The sequence below is a fragment of the Chelmon rostratus genome, chromosome 12 (assembly GCF_017976325.1).
Source record: "Chelmon rostratus isolate fCheRos1 chromosome 12, fCheRos1.pri, whole genome shotgun sequence".
NCBI classification, from domain to species: domain Eukaryota; kingdom Metazoa; phylum Chordata; class Actinopteri; order Chaetodontiformes; family Chaetodontidae; genus Chelmon; species Chelmon rostratus.
In genome coordinates, this window is record NC_055669.1 from 9,829,187 (window position 1) to 9,846,283 (window position 17,097).

At 42.2% G+C, this 17,097-nt stretch overlaps 1 protein-coding gene across 5 annotated transcripts in view; it reads right to left on the minus strand.

The window, feature by feature from the left end:
• The window catches only part of st3gal3b (ST3 beta-galactoside alpha-2,3-sialyltransferase 3b), a 51,342-nt gene that overhangs the window by 21,264 nt on the left and 12,981 nt on the right, over positions 1 to 17,097 (minus strand). For 4 of the 5 annotated variants that reach the window (XM_041948438.1, XM_041948439.1, XM_041948437.1 and 1 more), the window contains 5 exons: positions 11,239 to 11,301; positions 10,675 to 10,716; positions 9,386 to 9,428; positions 7,919 to 8,011; positions 4,173 to 4,267 (listed from right to left, as the gene is read on the minus strand). In XM_041948438.1, coding sequence (XP_041804372.1) covers positions 4,173 to 4,267; positions 7,919 to 8,011; positions 9,386 to 9,428; positions 10,675 to 10,716; positions 11,239 to 11,301 — 336 coding nt within the window. The remainder of the gene's footprint in view (positions 1 to 4,172; positions 4,268 to 7,918; positions 8,012 to 9,385; positions 9,429 to 10,674; positions 10,717 to 11,238; positions 11,302 to 17,097) is intronic. The other variant, XM_041948441.1, reaches the window with a different exon arrangement.

The window sequence follows — 17,097 nt, forward strand, 5'->3', positions numbered from 1 at the left end:
TATTGCAGTTCTTTCTTCTATTTGCATCCACCATGGGAAAAAAGGAGACTACCTGCGTCACAATGTTAAAAAATAGGGGGAATTTTAATTGCCCTGCCTACTTAATGTAATCACCATATAGCACATAGTCTGCAAAGGGTGGCCAAGAGAAACAGAAAAAGAAAGAGTAACAGAAGAGTGTGAACAAGACAGTTTAGACTGAGGCCTCAAAGCAGTTTGTAAGACATATTAAAGCCCCATTCACCCTGGCTAACGATGCTAATGATTAACCTGCTGAGGAGAGGCAAGCAAAGCAAGAGCCCATTGTTTGGATGTGGTGTCGATGTCTGGCGTCAAGCATCACCCGGAGCAGCATAAACACAAGGCTGAGGACCACACCTGGATCCAAGCGGGTGGAAAGTGAAAAATCACAATGGGCAGGACTCGCTTCAAGAGGACGACATGGAAGCTAATTGTTATAAGTACCCGGGGTAAACATTTCAGCCAAGTATGTCTCGTGGTGGAGCCGAAGACAAATGGCTGTAGGTTCAGACATTAGTCCAACATGGAACTCTTGAAATGACAAAAATCTTTGCTGGCAACATAGAGAAAGGTCGGAAGCATCATGCAACACATAAACACAGACACATTGTTGGGAAGAGCGTAGCCTAAACAATATGAAAGACTCATGTGATGAGAGAGCAGTATTTGTTAGGCCTGCACTTGACTCAACATCAACTGCAATGGTAAGAAAGAAAAAATGTTTTATCAAGGATATGGATAACTGAACAGACCAAGGTGGTGCCACCTTTATTTCAATGCTGTACACTGCAAATCTGAGGTGTGTTCAACTTTCTGGTATCAGTTTGCAATTAGCACACACAAATACAACCACAGTGAAATCTCAATGACCCAGTAATAGCATTTACCAATCTCCTTAATGAGATGATGAAGACACAACTTCACTGTTTTGCTGCAAATAGAACAACAGATTACACTTCAGTCTGCATAAAAAAGTAAATAAGAATGTACTCAAACGATTGTGCACCTGCTCTCAATTCATGTTACAAAGAAGATAAAGCAGCGCATTACCTCCAAAATCTCATCATGTGACTGAAGCGTGTGTAAACATCATACCCTGATTATGTTAATGCAATCATAATCAGCTAAATTGAGCTGATTCCAGTGAATATGTCACTAGTAGGAGCAGCTGGGGGGGAAACACTGCAACTAAAGCCCTTCAGCCAACAATTTCAGGGCTGTGATGGGCAGTTTCAAAGCATGTGCAGTTCTGGAAACTTGTAATGTAATGTGGGTTCTTTGATGTGCACAGATTATTTGAAGAGCCAACATTATTTTTAGCAAGGATACTTCTACGATCTTGTCTCATATCATACAATATCATAGAAAAAAAAAAACTCTTTAACTGTGTAAGCATCTGGCTGATGGACATTATGTAACAGCTAGATTCACTTTGGACTGCAGGAAGATATCATTTAAAGAGAATAACATGAAGCAAAATATAGCCTATTACTCAAATTGACCATTCAGTGGCTGCCTGGCATCCCCCAGTGCTCACAAGCATGGTTTTCCTCTGAGACCGAATCAGCACAGCTTTACTGTTCTCAGGCTATGGCTGATGTGTGCCAAAGATACCTCTTGGCAGAATGAAAAGTAAAAATAAAACTCCCACCCAGCACCACCACTCCATGTTCCCAATTTGGAATCCTTTGTGGTGTTCTATTCAACATCCACACGTATCATCTCTCCACATGAGTACAACTAAAAGGGAAACCCCACTGCCATCGCAGCCCGTGGAGAAAACAGAAACCAGGTGTAACACTCAAGCAGGGAGTGTTCTTTTGATGGTGACTGAGACGGTGTGTGTGTGACTGTGTGTGTGTTCGTATGACAGAGGAGAACTTGCCAGGGCACAAAGGTAACATTCACTGTACCTTCTGCTTGTAAGTATTGGAAAATATGTGACAGAGCATGTCACTGAAGCCAGGTTAATGTTATCTCTCCAGTTCCCATGGCACTGTGTACTGGTTTGGTATCTGAAGTGCTGGAGTGTGTGTTAAGGTCAGGGAACAAGTACAAGTGTGTGTGGAGGCATTAAAGTCAGAGTGTGGGGAGACATGAGTTCACTGGTCCAAAGATAGAATTCACTTTGCAAACAAATGTAAATTACTTATGAGGCTATTATCATGACAAACGCAGAAGCTTAAATGAATGACTGCAAAATATTCATATATTCTGACTCAAGTACAGAGTACAACGAGAATGTTCTGGAAAATCTTTGTTTTGTCTTGTTTCAGCCTGGTCAGAGGGTTTTAACACTGGCTGAGCCAGAGTTCAGGGCTGAAAACTGACCAGGGGTAAAAATCTATTCAATATGCCCCATAGCTGGTTAGTTGTGTGGCATTTTGCCACAATAAAACATGCAGACTTGCAGTCATGCGCTTTTCTTTGAGCCAAAATGTTTACAAATAAAAAATACAGGATTACTTTGACTTAACACATGCACTCACAAATCCTCTTTTTCTGAAATATCCTCCAATATTCATGTTTAGGAATCAACCGTCAAAAAATAGGGATGCACTGATACAGATACCAGTATCAGGTCCAATACTGTGCTTGTGCACTCGAAACTGTAATTGTAAAACTACTCTGATACAAACACACCCGATACCGCTTTATAGCAACACAGCGTTAACCTTTTATCAGTTGAGCAGGCGGGTGGAGGAGGAGAAATGTCAGCAGTTTGGAGATAATTCAGGATAAGCAATGATGACAAAAGTAGAACAAACTGCAATCTATGCTTTGCTAAACTGTCAAGACGTGGGGTGAAAAGTAGCTCCATTGACAAGCAATTTGTTAGCTTGTTTGATAGCTACAGAACCAACAAAACACAAAACAAAATGTACATTGCTCTTAATGACCAGCCATTGTCAGTTGAAGATAATATTGGATCTCGTCCTCTTCGATCAGTCCAGAGACTTTTGACCAAAGACACAGATAAGGACCATTGCATCAAAATGATAAAGGGAACCTTAGCTGCAGTCGTCAGAAGATGCTTCACTGACACGAAAATCCCACTGTACTCGATGCAAAAGTGTGTGTGTGTTGAGCACGTTAGGAAAGCGATGGTATTATTAAGTATTGGTACAATCTTTGGCTGAATACAGACACCAGCTGCAGACAGAACATTCACCAAAGAACAGCCAAACTTTTCACTCAAACCATTCCATTGCAGAAATATTGTTAATTAGCTACAGTTGATCATGTTTGCCGCTGATGTCTGTCATCTGAACCAGCGAAAGTCAGCTAAAAATGAGAGGCCTACTCCCTGTGTGTTTTCCATCGCTCTATGCTCATAAAAAGGAGTGAGGAGAGACAAATGGTTTGATGTGAGATTTGTTGGCATCAGTTTTCAAAAACAGTCCCTGCCTGCATTACCGTGTCATGATAGCACAACTCTGGCAAAGACTACAGCTGACTACTGTAAATATACACTGTGAGTGATTACCTATCTCACTTTGTCTCAACTCAGGACGAGGCAGAGTAACAGACCTGAGGCAGAACATATTCTGCCAAAAACTCAACAATGACAAATGATGAAAAGTGCAGAGTGGCAGAACGTTGGCATTCTCCACAGCTGAACCATCCGGGTGAAACCTTTATGATAACAAGAGTTAAAAAGAGGAGGACATAATAACTAGCTTGGTCTCATACTTGTGAATTGCTGCCCACAATCCTGATTGTTTTCAGTAATTTCAGAACAGAATGACAACTCAGTCTGAATATTAGGCTACAGACTAACTTGTCCTAAAAGAGATGTTGACAGTTTCTTGATCAGTCTGACAAGTTAGATCAGTCTGACAAGTTAGATCATTGATGCCAGAGGTAGATACAGCACAAGAAGCCGATTGATGCCTGATGGTTACGGAAGAAGGCTGACAGCCTTTACTTTTCATTTCATCACCTCTTTTGAACCAAGTGTGATGTTGGCAACATAGAACAAAACTGTAAATCATCTGGGCATTATTGAAAACACACAAATCTGAGCTTGACACCAACTCCGCCGGAAAGGTAATTACTCTGAGATACCACACTATACTGTCAAGCTCCCACACAGCAGCTACACGCGTGTCTACACACTGGAATCAAAACTGTTGCTGGACCTTTCTTACCTTGCGTTTTGAATCCAAATGGAGGTAAGTAACTGTTGACTTTTGCTAGACGTTTGAAGTTCCGATCAAGAAACATGGGGGCTGGTTTCATGAACCTGCAGTGAGAGGCAGGAAAGAACAGAAGGAGGAAGAAGAGAGAAACATTTTTCCATTAGCTGAGCTCAAAGAACAAGTTAAAAAATGCACCATGTTGTAATGATAACTTTTCTTACTTTGGCCACTGCTGTAATCAAACGCCTATGATTAAGAATTACTTCTTTTGTTGTGCATATCCCCACCACACCTATTCTCCTCTTAATACAGAGACCCTGTGGCTTCCCATAATCCCTGCTCCACCTGGGACAGTAAGCCTCAAAGTGATAAACGAATTCACTTGTTCCGCTGTCATTAACCTAACAGCACCCCCACCTCCCCTGCTAAAGCCTCCCAAAACAAGCAAAGCGTGCACACACATTAACAAGGTAGCTAGAAAACCAAGCAAGTAATAAAAGCCGAGAGGCAGGGGGAGACACCAAGGCATAACCCACCAACATAACTTCTCCACCCAGGCCTACATCACAGATGACACACGCTTTTGATAAATATGCCGAGACAATATACCTGTGCCAAAATGTGTTTTCTAAAACAATATGGGGCGCGACAGTTTCGACAAACTGAACAGGAGTGGAGGACGTCGTTCTCACCTTTGTCCCAGTTTAAAGAAAAACATACCGTAAAACAAGCATCTGGAAAATTCCGAGGTTTGAGCCTAAAATGTGAAATATTTGCGTTTGCCCATGACTGACAACAGACAGGCTGAACTACTCCAGTGAGAAAGCAAGTCCTGCTGCCACATTAAAAACAACAAATTGAATTTGATGTTTTTAATGCCCCATGAACTGCTACTTCCAGCATCGCCTCTTCCTTATCCTGTGTGTCTGTATAAGTGTGTGCGTGTGTCTCCCTCTGATTAACTGCAGCCCTAAAATCAAAAGAAGCCATTTCCTCTTAGTCACGCCTGCGACCCGAGTGCAGCATCAGGATGGATGTGTGTTTTTATGACCCGCTGTCAAGCTGGGCGGACGCGAGATGAGAGGGAGAGACGTTAAGGTGCATGGATCCATCCATGCGTTTCCATGTCAGACCTAAATGATCAATCAGGACACACACACACACGCACACACACACACAGAAAAGTCAGCAGTAGGCGCCTTGGAGAGATCTATTGAGCCGGTGTGTATTATTTTGTTTATGATAGAAGCCAGTTACAGACTCGGCTACACTGTCTCATTACCGGAAACCAGACCACCAGAGGCATAACTGCTGTATCTTCTCACCAATCATAAATTATGTCTCCCACCGGCGACAGACCGCACTAACTGGCAAAGGCATTTTAAACTGGAATCAAGAGGACACATAAGCACCGTCACACGCCTTGTGTTTCTCAGCAGAAATCTTGGCTAGTTACCAACACTGCCATGGGGTTCACAAGAAATATGTGGAGCTCTGAGGCGCAATGACCAAACATGGCCGACATTATTGGGAGGCCTTCCAGTTAGCTTAAACCCCTTCCAAGCACCCTAATCGGTCTTTGATACCCTCATTATCCTCCAGTTTTAAAGCAAGAGAGAGAGAGAGAAAGAGAGGCAGTTATGTATGACTTGCTTTCCTCCTCACATCACCTGACAGGGGCACACACACTCATAGACTTCTGTCCTGCCAAAACAAATGGAGATTCATTAAACCCAAGACTTCTGAGGCCAAAAGAGGCTATAAATAACACAGGACCATTGCAAGTCACTGAGCCCTGACCGACAGTCAGTCACTGACATCCTGACAAAGCAGAGAGACAGGGGGCTGCTTGTTGTTAAATAAAAAGTGAGGGCCCCCAAAACAGCCAATGCGCGGGGACGCATTGTGCTCATTTCCTTTGCTAGGGTCCATCTCTCACGGGAAATATTTTCATAACCGTGCCGCTTCAAGTTCACTGCCAACACTTGATTTAGGGCTCCAATACAAACAGTTTTGGGTAAAGCAGAGGGGAGGGGAGGTGAGGAAAATAAATTGGATTCTCCAGGGCAGGGGCTTCAGAGAAGACAAACATGGAGGAAGCAGGAGATGATTAGAGGGAGAGCCACAGGACCTCACTGCGAGAGGTTAAGTAGGTTTTCTTTAACAGCTGAACTGCAGGCCAAAATGCTAACAAGGACTTTTAAATTCATTCGTTTTTGCCTGGTAAACATACAAAGCAGACAGCGATTAAGAAAAGACACACACAAGTTCACAAACAAGATGTTCATTTGCCGACTCCCTTTCACCCAGGACACGATAAATGACATTCAAACTCACACACTGCACGATCGTGTCGGTTCAACCATGCACTCATGCGCACAAACACACGCGTACACACAAACTTCCACAAAAGTGCCACATTAATTGGGCTAGTTGACCTGCGAGTGACTGGGTTGAAGGTGGTAGTAATCAGTGAGCCCCAGGTGGGGGTTCTGAGTTGTACAGAACTTTGATCGGACACGTGCGGCTGATTAGAGGAAGTCATTACGAGGGAGGACACTGTTAACACGTAGCCTCTCAGATAGGTACCGGGCAGTCCCACAAAACTCCTTTGTCTGTCTTGTTAACCAGCGCAGCACTTTACAGCTGACAGTGTGGCTGATGGTGCTGTTTAGAGGGGGTTTGTCAATTCATTCAACACATACTGGATACATTATGCCATGTGCTTTGGACGCACTCAAACACACTGAGAGCATCGTATTTTTATAGGTTTCCCTTTTAAACAGGATATTGGGGCAAAATATCACACAGGCAGGGAAAGAACAAGCATTTTATTTTCATAGAAGGTTGGTTGTTTGGTGGATTTTAAAATGTAAAGTACAGTACTATAGTAGTATATAAAAAATAAAGTAAAAACATATCTTTATAAAAGTACTGGAATTTGTTGTTGAACTGGTGTGCTGTTTTTTTTCCCCAACGAAAGCTTTGAACATAATTTTGCATCTTCAGGCAAAACATATATTGTGTTCAATACTTGGAAATGGGTGGGCGTATAACTAGGTCAAGGACTGCACTGAAGTGCCACTGGCTATTGTTCAGCAATGCACTAAATTGCCCCTCTATTAGCTTAGCTCCAAGAATGCTGATGGGACAATGCCCTATAGATTGAGCCGAGATGGGAAGCAAATAGAGGCAAAGAGAAAAACCAAAAGAGCCAATGACATCAGAGAGGGCCGTGGAGGATTGTGCAGACTGTGTGGGCTGGGTACCATGAAGCTCGTGATGAGTCAGGACAGGAAGTTGGTTGGTTTCATTCATAGAGAAAGGCTCTAAGTCTCTCTAAGACTCAAGGATGAGATAGGAGAAAGATGGGAGACCTTGTACTCGTGTGACAAAGGTCCTTTTGTGTAACATGGGGATCACAAGGACACAGTCTGGGTTTTGTGGTGGAGGAGAAGATGATAGAACCATGATTGAAACTGGAAGATTGGCCAGGAATGTGGGGGCTTCTCTGTTTCTGACTCAAAACCCTCAAGGCCAAGCTGGCTTGAGGAGTGACATCATGCATCTTGGTATGCTTGAGTAACAGTTTTAGCTTTTTCCTGCGGACATCCAATTAAAATGATTTGTTTGTGAAGCTGCCAGTTGTGCATGTGAAGTTCTTGGAGCAACGTTCAAAGGAGTCGGCCTGCACACAATGCATCTCCTCACTATTCCATGAAAATATGTGTAAAACAAAAAGTAATCCTTCTCACTTAGGATAGATGGCGGTCATCTTGGCTGCTGCGTATCCTGGCTTGCACACTCCTTCGCTGAGGTTGCCATACTTGTATGCCAACTCTGGTGGCCTGTACATTAAAAGAACAGAGGGAACGATTAATCAGACGCATCATGATAGCGGATCATCGATTATGCCGACTCATTTCTAAGCCTCGAAAACTGAGCTTGTCAAACAATCTGCTTGAGAGATAGGGAAAAAAACAGGGTCGCTTAGGAAGTTGGAGAACTCAGCAACAGCTCAGCGAATCACCTTGTGTGTGGTAAGACAAAGCAGAGGGGCCTTGTTCAAATAATCACACTGGCAGTGCTAAAACTAGAAACCTCACGATTACTAGCATGATCATTAATAACCTGATGTATGCCATGAATCTAGTTCAAATAAACAGGGAAAAGGGAGAGAGGCCAAAGTCTTAGCACTACGTGAAATCAGTTGGCGGATGAAGGGGCTTGACCACAGCCTGTTTGTGCACAATCTGAAGCTCTTCTATACTAATATAATGTGTTTCAGTATGCTAGAAAGCTGTTCGCTTGTGGCTTGGCCTTCATTGGCCTCAAGCTTAAATCACTTGATTTGGTGAGAATAAAATCTCTGTGGCATTTTTCAATCACTCAGACCACCAGCGGGAGTAGATTACCAAAAACACAAAATTAATTACTAGTTTAAAGATGAATCACACTATTGTATGCATGTGCTCTGATGGAGTAAATAATGACACCGCAGATGTAATGTAAGGAGATGCATTAGATAAACTGAACCTGTGTGAGAACCACCTTCCATTGCGTGCTGACATGGTGCTTACAGTATATGTGCAGAGTGAGGATAGATGTGCCCTGCAAGAGCTCTGGTAGTGATGGCAGCATATGATTACGGCCTGCATGGTAATGGGAGGGCCAGAGAAAGGGCCTTATCGTGGCAGTTTAGAGCGAGAGTGTCAAACCAATTCAGGGAATTATACACATATCAACAGACACGCTGACACAATGACGGCTGCATAATGACTCAACGTTGCATGCTCTCACCCTGACAAACCACAGCTGCTCTGGAACACACAGGAAAAGACCAACTACACCTCAGTTCACACAAATCTCTTCATGTATTACTCAGACCGCCAATTAAATCTGTGCATTTGTCACCAGGTTTTGGTTAGGTCTCCAATGAGATGCTATGTGTTTATTTGAAAAAAATCAAGTGAGATTAATCGGCTGAAGGTTTACATTTTCATGTTTAGTGTTCCCCCATTGATCATGCGAAACCTGTATGATTAAGTGTTCAGTGGAACAAGCTGTAAAACACATCTAAACTAATGGAGTCAAAGTGTAACTGGCAATTCAGCTGTTCTAAATATTACAAGTTAGAAATATCCCACGCAGCACATGATGGAGAATGGCTAAATGTGTTACATTAAATGACAGAAATGTTTACTAGAAAGAGATGTACTCACAGTTTTGTGTCCAGCTGCAGCAGAAAGCCCTGCTTATCATACACTGGAGAAGACAAAAGCACAGATGGAAATGACCCATTACCACACAGGTAACAATGCACATCGATAAAAGTATGGCATCTTTGAGGTTGAAACTTTATATAGTTGGATCATTTGCTCTGGACATCCAATCTACATAATTTCAACTATCAGCTCAATAGTTGTAGGTGTGAACAACCTGTGCAACTTTCACAGGGAAAACAATATGGTGAATGTAAAAGAAAATAAGCATTAGAATTAAGGATTCATGACAAACAAGCAAGGTTAGGGACAAGCCAGCCAAAACAATCTGTTGACTTTAAAATAAAGTTAGAAAAGAAGTTAGAGATCACCTATGGACAACCAAAGAGGCAGCCAGTAGGTGCCTGGTGAAGCGTTGAGGCAGCAGCACAGAAAACTAGGATATGGAGACATGAGAACTTTTCTCTGAATGCTGTCATTTGAGCATCTCGTGTAATCTTATATTTTATAATGATGTTTACAGGGCCTATAAAACATCCAACACATTAAATTAATTTCTGTCTTTAAAATACAGTCACAGCTGTCTAGCATGACAGAGCATTAGTTGAAAGTGGGAAGAGCGTGGTATTACTCCTGTGGTTGCAGATCTTGTCGTCACAGAGAAGCTGGAGGAGAAAGATAAAGAAAAAGGATAATGGGAATGCGTGACAGCAGACTAGGGAAGGATCCAAGCACTGCCCTGGAAGATGGGGACTTTGCCATTGCAGCCAAGATGAGAAAGTGTGTGTGAGTTTGTTTCCGTTGAGAAGCATAAAGCAGCCAGAGGGCCGAGTCGAGGCAAGAGCTTGGGAGAAATTAAAGCGGCGGGGTCCTACCAGTAAGACTGGGGAACCTTACAGTGTAATGCACCAAAACTCCTGCAGACTCCTTCACTTGCCAATCATTTGTTACTGAGCCCAGACAACAGGGGGCAGTGTTGTATCACGCTGCAGCTTCATTGAGAGTCAATGACTGGGCAGATGTTCAACTCCTCATTTTTGTCATGGGTACCAAATTCAGTATTATATTACTACAACAACTTGAATTTACTCTGAAAAATGGAACTTGCCGCTCATGTGGGTAACAGATCTGGTCTGAAGTTGGCTGACTATTTTTTTTGAAAATATTCCTAACGTCCCAGCCCAAATGTGGCTGCTGAAGTATTGCAGGGTTTTAAAATCATTGTCTTTTAAATGGTTGACGGACAACAAGGATGGGTCAGGATTCGGTTGATGGGGCTGCTGATGTACCTGAGCCTACTATTCGTCCCACGGCGATGTCCGTATCCAACTCTGAAACACAAAATGGTCAGTTTGCTTGGTTTGAGGACAGACTGTTATGGTAGAAATGGACTTGAAAATAAAGCCAACTGCAAGTGTCAGACATTACAGAGGAGGAAGAGGAAGAGGAGGAGGAGGAGGAGGAGGAGTTAATAGCTTTAATCCCAGTAGGTTGAATTATATTTCTGAGTCTCAGTCTTTATTCAAAGATGGACAGTCCAATGAAGTGGAAAATTAAGTGCAGAAAGCCACCATTGTATATTGTGAGTGTTATGGCAGTGGTACATTTAAAGTTACCCATAAAAACTGATTAGAACATATTAAACATAAACATTAAACATATTAGATAATAAACACAAACAAAAATGATGACTGGTAGATGAAAGTGGTAAAGTGGAGAGCATACATTGAGTTAGCAGAGATTTATATTCCATGAAAAAACAAAAAAACCTCAACAGCCCAGCTTTAAATCCCCCGCTTCACAACAGACTGACAGTCACCCAGTATAAATGGGCAGAATCTCAGTGCCTCTACCTGGAATTCTTTTCACTTCAGTCCCTTTAGTCAGGACTACAGTTGTCTCTTCTGCATCACCCTCTGAAAACAAAAGGGGGTTAAGACACTGAAACAAGGTCATCACTGTGGAGCTGTGGAAGCAACTATTAACCAAGACCACAGTACTCAGAATATGAAAAAGCACGTTTTCACCTGCAGCAAAACACAAACCGTGGCTACGCACAGAAACAGATGCACACAAAAGGCAGACACAGACACAGAAAGAAACAAAACATCAAAGGTTTAATGCTGATCCTCCAGTGTGCATCAACCATCACAGTGTGCCACTCATAGAGTATAGTAACAGTAGAGTATAAATGTTTAAGAGTCTAAAAGAATGACTAACTACACACGCTGCCTTTTTACAGATTTACAGAGCAGTGTGAAAGATTCTCACTGTTTCTTTAAACAGATGTGCGAACAGCTGTGACAGACCGACGGTAAATGACTGTGACTTACTCTGAAAGTGCTTAAAGCTGTGTTTATTATGCTAAGATTTTGGCAACAACGCACAACCATTCTACGTCCCCATTCAGATTAATCATTATCATTTGTTTTACCAAATAGATAAAAACTGAGCACCTTTAATTTAAAAGAATGTTAACTTAAAACAAAACAAAAAAACACACAGGTTTCCAAATGGCGATGATTAAGCATGATAAAAGTGCTCTTTGTGACAAAAAGTCAGTATAACAGTCTGCAAATGTAGAAAAATGTGTTCTTTTACAATAGGCTGCAAGCACAACACAACCTCTTCATGTGAGGGCTTCTGGCAAATCTAATTCCCCAAACCTCAAACTGTGTTCCAGCTGAAACTGTATATGCGTATGACCACTTCAGCTCTGAGACAAGAGAAGACTATCCCTCATGTTGAAAATCGAGCAGGGGAATATTTAGGGCACGCTCCTGAGCAGCTGCTGACCTCACGGCTAATTGAGGACTCCCACTTCGAAAGATAACGTATTTTTATATGTTCAAAATGTTTTTCTTTTTGTAAAGACATGCACAGAGAATCACTATTAGCAAACAACTGGATTACTCAATACAACAACATGATCTATGTCAGTGTTTTATTTTAGAAAAGCAGTTTGGGGTGAAATAAATGGGGTTGAGAGCTGTGGCTTGTTGACTACTGCCACAGTGTTAGCAGCTTGGCTTGTGGAACACATTTTTTTTCACCCTGCAGGTGTTAATTTCAAGTGTGATTTAACACCCTGAGGTGGTGTCCCTGTTACTATAAGCAAAGCAAACCCTTAGAAGTGACTGTGCTGTTTGGAGGCTCTGAATTCAAAAAGACATTTGGCTACAACTGCATCATACGGCACAACTTTTGACAGAAATGAAAGATGACAGTCTCACACAAGTGCTGGTCAATCTATTTGGAACGGCTGTGTCGTCGGGGGACTCGAAACACTTGAAAAAGTGATGTGGGATCTGTTTGGAAAAGGGGTTAGACAACGAGCATGATAGGCCACGTCCACACTGCAGTGGATACATCTGAAAAGGACCATTTAGATGTGAAAACAACCTTTCAACTAATCTTTGTAGATAAAAGTTCTCCATCCACACAGCACTAGAAGGCAAAAACAATGTGCAAAAATGTCCATCATTCCTTGATATTTCCATGACGACTGAGCAAACTATCTGCTGATGAAAGCCACCAGATGTGGCTGAGAGTTCTGAAAAGTGTCCAGTCAGTGGCTCTTGTTCAGAATTGTTCATTGCAGCCTTTATTTGGTAAGACTGATTACTTGATTTCAGTAGTTGTAAACCTTATTTTGCCATAGTCTTCTATTCTCCATCACTTATAGTGCGTACAATATTCAGCTGTTCTCACTAACATATCTTTGTTTCTTTTGTCAAACACCTGAACAGTTCTAATTAAGTGCTATGATAATAAACACTATTTATCATACAAGGCCAGTTTCTGCCCTGCTGCACTGGGAACAGCTGTATTGTAATTGGCTTCATGAGCATACCTATCAACATTAGGTTTGAAAAAAAGGGAAATTTTCCAACTCCCTGCCCTTACCACCGTCCACATACCCTTTACATGTTGACATGGGTACACACAGTTTAATTGCGTATGTCTTGAAGGATACATACACATCACTTTCACACTATTTTCACTTGTGATTTTAAGAGAGGCTATAGGCAAGTGAGACGATTGGTAGGAGAGTGTGATTATGAAAATGGACGGGAGAGGCACGATCTGATATCGCCATGTTGGTGTTGTTCCCTCAACGTCATTATCACGTTGCTCCAGCTCCATCATTGCAATTGATCTTGACCCCGTTTTGATGTCAGATCTTTGCAACTTGGTGAGAAAGAGTTAGCCTTTCTAACACGAGAAAGGGTCTCCTGCAATCTGTAATCGAGTAGTTTTGGTGCCTAAACCTAACCAAACAGCTACAGAAAACTGAAAATAAAAAAGGAACTGAAAATAATGTGTGAAGAAGTCTAAAAATAACAAGTCAACAATATAATAAGGTCTACATGGGACACAATGCCCTGTGCTTGAGCCATTCATCCACCACGACCTGCTCTCCGCATCCTTAAGCGCTTTTTGCTCAGTTGCAGTGAAGGTCCTGGAGCAAAATTAATCATAATGTTATAGGAACAACACAAACAGGGCAATATGACATAAACCAATGTGAGGGATAGTATAAATGCAGTCATTGGTGGAGCATATTTCTGCGCCTCTTGGGGGCACCTACGCTTGGCAGATGTGCGGCTAGCTTCAGTGTGGCATATATCACGCAAAGCATGACTTTAACTTAAGTTCAGGCGAGCCTCCACCCATTTGGTGAGATACTGTCACAAACTCTTCTTCCTGTTTTATTGGCAGGTGCTTTCAGGCACTAAACACTACAGCTAACATTCTACATACTGCCATCTGCTGTGGGAACGTAGCAAACACAACAAATAGGTGGCAATGCCACACGACAACGTTACAGCAAATCTTTTTCTTTTTTTTTTTTTACAAAGGTTAAAAATACAGGAGATATATAAAGAGGAGAGAATGTAAAATAGGGGAGGGTTGACAGGTCTATATATGAGTGCAGTGTCTGTTCAAAGCGTGCCTGTTCGGAAGGGGACGGTTGCTTGGCCTCCAGTATTGCTGCTTACAGCTTTCCTGTTATCATCAACCTCCAGAGCCGGTGATCCCCCACCCACCCTTTTAGACGTACGTATGGGCCACCATTTTTTTTTTCTTTTTTCAAACTTTATTAACAACACACTAACCCAACAGCTATAGATAGAAATAGCAGCTAACAGGCCCTTGTTTGTCAGACACAGCATTCTTCATCATGTTGACTGAGAACCCTACTGGAGCAGCTACAGTGAGCACAGCTAACAAGTGGAGAAAAGAAGGGAAAAAAAGAAGACTCTATAGTTGAAAGAACACAGGTAAAGTGGACAGGGCCCCCTCATCACTCCAGCCTCACCAGAGTCAAACATCCACTCCAGCTGACAGAGAATCGACAGTCACATGACCCTACTTTGAAACTGACACTCCAAGCTAGCAAGGCTGAGTCATAAGATAAAACAAATGGCCACAGGAAATGCAGCCTCTGGCTATTGTTTAAAAAACCTGACAAAAATTCAACACAAAAAAAGAAAGAAATGAACAAAACATGAGCAGAATTAAGACTACTCTCTGTGACTACAAGCATTATTACTTACACAATTTTAGATAAACATACATAAATCAGGGGCTAAAGAAGAAGTACAGGACAGGGCACAAAACTTCTGAATGTGGTGACCATCTGGTGGATCTGCATACAGCAGCTGGTTAAACCCAGCTCCTGTCACAGCCCACACTGACAAGCACCATACACACACACACACACACACACACACACACACACACGCATGCATGCACGCACACAGTTTTCAATAGCAAGTGATATTTCACCTGGATTTTATATCCCAGTGCATCTCAAACCTGTGTTTTCTGCCGCAAGAAGTCACACTTCCTTTAAATAAACATACACTACTGCTTCCAAGCAATGAATACATGGTGGAGAAAAAAGGTACATAATAACTACAGAGAGGCTTTTAATGATGTCCCTATAGCTGTGACCGAGTCTCTAACACTGTAAATCAAGAATGAGGAAGAGAGATTATCCAGATTTGATCCTCTCAGTGTGACAGCATAGCTGAGCTGATCGGGTTGAAGGGCAGCAGAGACCATCCGCATGCTCATCTTTCTCCTCTGGCCATCTTTAAGCCAGACATCTGGCACCACAGTAATGCAGAAAGCCAATATTTCTCACTGCAATCAAAGCTCGCCTCCTTTTGCTTTGAGCTGCACAGTACACAGCTTGAGAAATCGCTGCGATATGGACCACAGCAAAGGTCATCTGTTCATCAGGAACACTGTCAGTGACGCAACACTCAAAAAGAGTTTGTTTTTTAGCTATATTGGAAAGAAATGCTTTGCTTAGTACACCAGTTATGTGGGAAAATGAGGTCACCTATAGAAACTTACAGTGAAATTTGGACTTAGTTATATGGGGCAGTTTTCTACGGCCACCAAGATGTGGACTAGGTAGAGGGGCAGACCAAGCTGTCAAGGTCAACAACACGACAGTTTGAAATGTCGATAGTGGTTTGCGCACATCAGACAGGACAATTTGTGGTTTATGGAGAACATGAGCAACTCTGGAGAGGTTTCTTACTAAAGACTTACTTATTTCACTATGAAATAACGAAGACTTATCAGAAACATTTAAAGCTTATTCAGCACTGGCTCAATATTCCTTTCATGCAGTAGCATTGCTGAATTCTTCTATCTGATTAGGTCTGACGGTCACGCGGTTCTGTTACGGTAAAGTTTCATGTTCAAATATAGCAGAATACTTTTACGGGCAGAAAATCAATGCTTGCACCACTGGCGCCTGGCACATAAGACAAGGGAACTTTGAAATCCTATTTTCTCTCACAGTGAGAGCAATGTTGGAGAACAGTGAAACGAATGTAATGACACCCAGGAAGAAGAGCACTCCCAGTTCTCTCACAGGCTTCCTAAGAGATTGAAGTTATTTTGAAGTGTAATGTTTGTCTCCATGGCTTGACCGCTTTACAGGAATATTACTCTGTCCTGTTAAGGCAAATCGCCAGAGCAGCTAAGGAAGTGAGACACATGTCTGAACTGAGCTAATGGCAAATATTCCTGTTGACAATAGCACAAGAAGAGTCAGCTGCTGATAATTGGCACAGACGCTAGAGTGGTGTGAATTCATGGGCCTACACACAAGCCTCAGGCCTGGCCTCAAGGTGCTATCCTGAATACCGAGCAGAAGCATAATACTTCAAAGATCAGTGTTGCACATGACCATATCTTTACATCATACAGGCAGCAGTCAGGAAAAGAGCTCCAGTTCCACAGCAAAAACTTAACATTACAGCTAGTGTGAAGATATCAAGGACATAACACAAGGGTGTTAAACATTTCAAAGATGTTACACTTTAGATAACATGCTGTCCCTCTATCTAGGCTCTCAATCTGGTTCAAAACACTGACATTTGTGTTTTCTGTGCCAAAGGCTGTTCCATGAGAATGTTTTCCTACAAAATATACTCTGTAGGGGGTACAGACAAGAAAGTTTCAAGTTTGTTAAAGAGAAATCTTCTAGCCCCCTCTGCTGGATTTTGACAGCTGTCTCAGGGCACCCACACAGTATGACATCCACCCCACCCCCCCATCATCAGTTTGCATTTTGACCACATACTTTGCCTAAAGAAATAACTCTTAGTGAGCCATATGTAAACATTCAGGTCTGCCATCATTAGTTTTCTGAATATGGACTCAAAAACTCAGGTTATCTAACA